The 6,087-nt window shown below is 36.6% G+C and overlaps 1 protein-coding gene across 1 annotated transcript; it reads right to left on the bottom strand.

The window, feature by feature from the left end:
* Window positions 1–517: 517 nt before the first annotated feature.
* ARRDC4 (arrestin domain containing 4) lies at window positions 518–5,716 on the bottom strand. Its single transcript, XM_034784584.1, has 5 exons — window positions 5,582–5,716; window positions 4,642–4,898; window positions 3,475–3,634; window positions 2,980–3,134; window positions 518–2,855 (listed from the first exon to the last, which is right to left on the bottom strand). Exons 1-5 carry the CDS (start codon window positions 5,682–5,684, stop codon window positions 2,799–2,801), a joined length of 732 nt encoding a protein of 243 aa, XP_034640475.1. The 5' UTR covers window positions 5,685–5,716; the 3' UTR covers window positions 518–2,798.
* Window positions 5,717–6,087: the final 371 nt, after the last annotated feature.

Here is a 6,087-nt window from a genome sequence, read left to right as displayed (position 1 = left end):
ATCTTAAAAATTAAGTATAAAAAGGTTCGCCTCCTGCCTATGTTAGAGTAGACATGTCTGTTCTACAAGAGACTTTACAACCAGCTTTTGAGTTACTTAGCTCTGAAATACTATACTATAGTTGTAATCAATTTCTATAAATAATCACTACAACATAAGTTTTACATTTTTATTAAACAATGAGAACCCATAGGGCTCATAAGTACAAAATACAATCATATCCTTGTATGTTAAAGTTTTGAATAGCAAGTTTTTTTTTTTAAAGACCTGTTTCACAGTTATCAAAACACAACCCATGTGCATGCTAAATTCATTATTGTGCAAAGTACACAACTAAGGTCCAGATTCCACCCTCTAAACCAGGTAATCACAGAGCAGAATTGGGCCTTCAAACTTTCATCCTTTCCTTAAAAGCCTTGTGTGCTTAAGAATCTTTTTTGCCACAATTTAAGGCCACAGTTTTCCTGCAAACAAAAAGCAACCCAAGGTTTTTTTGGTTTAGTTTAAAAAAAAAAACAAAAAAACAGATGCATCTTTACCTTTCATGGACACACACTCTTGCTTGCATGATCATGTTTGTACCAACATACTACCCATCAACCATTAGGTTTTACAGTCTTTGTAAGCACCTCAGATTTCTTAGGTTAATATTCTGTATGACTGACATGAAAGTTAAATAGCAGTTGTGTGGCTATCAGTTTAGTTAGGACAAATGATATTTTAGTGAGGACAATATTTGTGTGTGTTCCCTTTTAAGGTGCTGTAAATTAAAATATTGCATTGACTAAATGGGCATGCCATCAACACGCATGACAGCTACATTCAACTTGAGACTAAGAAAACGCCAAGTGTCTTCTAAAAGAAGAGTCAAATTTTGGTTAAAGCTGCATTTGCTAGAGAAGACCATACTTAAAATTGCAAGTGAAAAAAAACTGCAGTTTTAAAATACATATATCTGTATCAGTACCACATTTACTATACACAATGGTGAGTCAGTTAACTCAAGAGCAAGAAATTAAAGGAGAAAAAAAGTCAAAGGATGGAGACAAAGTGAAAATAAATATGCCAGCAGAAATATCCTGTTACCAAAAAAAAAAAAATAAAAAATAAAAAATAATCTTTATTCACTTAAGTAATATATAAAACCATTTAAACACTTTTTAAAACTGCAGTTTGATAGAAGTTGCAATGCCACTTACTTTTAATCACCCAAAAAAATACAGTGTTCTACCCTATGAAGCACTAGCATTTCTAACCCAAAACCCTTTAGTCAGATATACAAAGTAGTTTTAGCAGTTCAAAAAAACATAACACTATTGTAAACTGGACATTTGCACATTGAGAATACTATTTTTCTGCTTTTTTTTTTTCAAGCGAACTGCTGACAGTGTGGTCATCGGTTAGATTACCTACACAAATTTATACTTAGTAGGAAGCAAACATCCTACTCTAGACGAAGGCAGTAAGGGCAGTACCTTCATCCTTAGCAGCAAGAAAAATCTCACTGTTCTAAGTGACCTGAGGAAGAAAATAATAAAATATTGCACCAAAGCAAAAATTACAGACAGGAAAAATACTAGAGTATGGATAACAATGAACAGTGCAGCCGCCAATGACAGATTAGGTCTGAACAAAACCACAGAAAACAATGAAAAACGTGTGCCTTTACAGAAGGCTTTTGTTCCCTTGCTGGTTGACTGCTGTCAAAAATACATTGTTTACTTTCCACTTTGTCTTCAGATCTAAACTAAATGTATACTCCTCCCCAAACCCCTTGCCTCTTTTATTTGTTAACTGCGGAAATTTAGGGTCCCTTTTAGAACCTTTCAAATTAGTGCGAGTCTTGGATGCTGTTTTTGGTCTCAGTCTGACCCTAAATAGGTATCCAAAACAGAGGTAGGCTTAAAAGGCTTTTGAATAAATCCACTTTGATAAATATATCTGCTATCAGCAAGAAGACATTCTCTGTTCCTTGCCTTGCCTCCCATTATCATGCTATCCACAAGCTTAAGATACACACAAAAAATCAGTATAGGAGCACAAGAGGCTAGAATAATCCCCCCCCCCCAAAACAAAACAAAAAACACATAGTGCATAAGCTGTTATCGAAGTCCAACTTTCTCTTTTAAGTAGTTTGTCTTTCACACAATAAAGACTTGCTTCTTGCTTTCATAATATTGCAGTAATAGCTATATTTTGCCATCCGTGACCATTTGAAATTCAGCATGAATGATGAAATAGTACCACTTGACTGATGTTAGAAGGATATGTTCCCATAAAGTTTGCTTGTAGGTGGAGTTAGAGCTGGAACTCTAGATTTTAGTTAGTGTTCCTTTTCTTGATTACAGACAGTGCAAAATGAAGCCCCTGGAACACAGGAGAATCTTTTGGAAATTCTATCCTACCTCTCATTCTTGAGATACAAATGTACTTTAATTCAGATTCTTCCAAGCAGTCCTTAAGTGTAAGTACATTTTCATTCCTCTTTGATATATCCTTAAAACTCTTGCTTATACTTTATGTAGTATCTCTTCATGAATATTCTCAAACACTTCCCACACCTCAAATCTTGGCTGCTCCCACTTAGTCACATAATTTGACATCCACACCTCCTCTGCAGACTAATCCAAAAGGGATTCTTTTAATGCCAAACATGCTCAGACTTCCAACTCCAATTGCCTTTGCACTTTGTTTCTGAACTTAAGCTCTTAATGAGAAAGCAGTTTCCTTTTAGCTTTACTAACAGCTGAAGCATAAGGGATTCCATTTCATCACAATACAGCTATTTCAAATATTGTTTAGAGCATGAATGAAACAGACTGGGTCTCTTCTATATGAGTAGGATGTGGATCAATCTGTAGACAGAAAAAAAATCAAGATGATTACTTCCTATACAGTCATGTAATATTTAAACCTTTTATGTAGTTTGATATGGAACTTTTATTTACAAATCTAATAGCAGCATGTTGTTTTATTTACCTCTGAATAGAGAGGTGGAGGCTGAAACCGGAACTCCTGTATATAGGCAAACATGTGACCACATAATTGTTCCTCACAGTTAACTGGTTGTGCGTAAGCAGAAACATGTCTAGAGAACTCTTCCTGTGATACTACATCAGCATAATTTGGTGGTGCTTAAAGAGAGAGAGAGAGAGAGAGATATGCCACTGTCAAATAATAAATTCATTGAATGATTCACTTGTTTCTAGACTGTGTCTGTATCTCAATTCCTGAGAACATCAAAAAATGTATATCCCAATAAAACAATGAAAAATTCTACAAATATATTAGGTATTTTATTTTAATGACATATCTGGTGAACAGTAAATTCATAGGGTATGCCAATTTTATGGTATTAATAAACTGAAGTGATTCAAAAGGCACATTACAGGAATTGAAGCTTTAAACTAGCACAACAGTCCCTGCTTCTATTATAGATATCATGAATCCAGATAACAAGCTCAAAATACATACCTTCAGGGTGTTCTGGCATGGTCAGTGCCAACCAACTCATGTCCACGCTGAACTGGCCGGCGCTGGAGTTCCTGCTTGAAAACCCAGTATATGGAATTGTGCCAATTACCAGTGGCAATTCAATCATCAACTTGTTAGCACCAGGAATATGGATATATACCTGTGTGACAAATCCCCCGCCCCACATACAACAGGATGAGAGGAGTCATGAAGATACAATGTAACTGGATTTCATAGAAGCAGACAGACTTCCTTTATGTAAGTTATTAAAAAAACCATTAACAAATTTACTGAGTCCAGTTAAGAAAAGTATAGCTAGTACTTGATAAAGCATAGAAAGAAGACAATAGTTTTAAGGCTGCCTCTAGATGGCCTTTTCCTCTTGTTTTGCAAGGAGTTTCAACCAGAATCTTGATGCAAATAACTTTCAGGTTTAATCTTTTCACTTCTGACTTGTCTCCGTCCATCTAATCCAGGGGTCAGCAACGTTGGCACGCAGCTCGCCAGGGTAAGCACCCTGGCGGGCCGGGCCAGTTTTAATTACCTGCTGACGCGGCAGGTTCGGCCGATCGCGGCAGGTTCGGCCGATCGCGGCCCCCACTGGCCGCAGTTCACCGTCCCGGGCCAATGGGGCGGCGAGAAGCGGCATGGGCAAGCGATTAATTAATCCCCCTAAATTCTCTCCACTTCCTCCATCGCAATAATTCCTGTCAGTCAGTTTCAATATCCTGGTAATAACTTCAATTCCTTTCTCTTTCCCCCTCATGCCTGCAGACCGTGTCCCATTCTTGCTGTTTCCTTCTCCATAATATACTGGAGAGCTGTCCCAAAAGAGAAAACTCTTCCATGCCCTGTTCACTGAAACTTCTTCCTGTCTGGTCTCCAATACGAACAGCAATCAGTCACTATAATTATCCTCTATACCCAATCGGACATTGTCCTCTTTGTTGGAAAGAGATTGTGCCCAGTTCTTGCTGTTGTCTATGGGAAGTCACTGATATGTCTGTAGTCTGTTTTCCATCTCCATACTAACATTTACTTTAAAGAAGTCTTAAGATTTAACGACATCATGAAACATTCATACAACTGCATAACTATTAATGAAGTTCAAATTGTATGCTTATTTTGAAGCAGTAAGTTTATTTGTGACAAAAACCCTGTACTTACAGCTAAAGAATACTCTACTCTGATGATACAACAGTTAAGAATGGAAGGGGTTACAGGTGGGATTTTCAGAGTTTTCCCATTCCAGGTATCTGTACTCCCAGAAGCAATAGGGTTTCCTCGTACATTGGCAAGCATCTGACGGAAAGTCTTTGTCTTCCCACTGGCCAGATAAGTCTGTGTTTGGAAAATGGCAGCTTTTGGAACAATCAAACGAGAGGAACAATTCTCAATTTCTGCATAGATCGGTATGGCTTCCTCTAAAAATAGAAAAAAGGTCTTGTAAATAAATGTGCAGTTTTCTAGCATTATTTGAGGATAACAATTTACAAAGTGTATACGTCATATGTAATGTATGATATTAGCTTTGTTCATCCCCTTAATGTAGTCTACCTTTGCAAACTGGCGCCCAGAGTTAAAATAAATAAGGTGTTATTTATTTTTTGAAAGTTATCAATGTTTATAAGCTAGACTTGTTGTAAAAGCTTGGTTTGCTAGATGTATTCTAGTGTTTCTCTAAGAATACTTGCACTTCCAGAAGGCTTGTGATAAGCACTTAGATACAGTGGTGATAGATTAGATGTATTATTCTTAATATAGAGTTCTACAGAAAAAAGCTAAACATAACATTCTAATAAAACAGTCTGCCTGCCAAACAGCTTTATTCTGTTGTCCTTTACACTCCTGGTATCTCAAATGTAAGCCACCTTTTGAATAAGAACACTAGCTTTCAATTTGCATTACCAACAGATGTAATCCTTTCACCAAGTTTACACAAGTCTGATTTCACTAACTGCTAAATGAGAAGTATTCATTTAACTGTTGTTACAAACTAGTGTTGGTTTTGAACTGCTTCTGTGTTTGAAGACATGACCAAATAACTTGATTATTAAGATTATGCTAATATTCACAAGTGTATTTCAGAGTTGAAGAAAATTCTTACCATTACAATATCCCTTCCTCTCAATTTTGGCACTCAGAGAAACTGGACCAGAGGTGAAAAACCAACAGCCAACCATCTTCTCCTGGCTTCTCAAAACAGGCATCTACAAAAAACACAATGATAAAAAGTTTTTAATCTCAAATGGCAAAAATCTGCCAGCTATTTGCACTGTGAAATTAAAGTTAATGGATACAGAGTTTTGGAATCTAGCTCAGAACCAATTTGGGATGAAATCCTGCTAGTACTACTGAAGACAGTAGGAGTTTTCCCATGGTCTTCAACCAGGATGTGGTCATTTCCAAGTTTAAAAAAACCCAGCCAAATTGAATCCAACATAAAAACTATTAAATGTAAAAAGTGACCTACATACATTTTCAATGCATTTGAATTTTAGCTGTATGCAAAGTTCAAAGCATGCAAGTTACACCCAAGTTTTACAGTCGTGGCCTTTAAAGGGCTAAGAGAAAATATCTTCCCTGAAGGGCAATCATTGTATTTGGTAGTTT

Source organism: Trachemys scripta, chromosome 10 (genome assembly GCF_013100865.1).
Source record: "Trachemys scripta elegans isolate TJP31775 chromosome 10, CAS_Tse_1.0, whole genome shotgun sequence".
Lineage (NCBI taxonomy): Eukaryota > Metazoa > Chordata > Testudines > Emydidae > Trachemys > Trachemys scripta.
The sequence above is the reverse complement of the archived record's forward strand: the minus strand, read 5'-3'. Positions and strand labels throughout refer to the sequence as shown.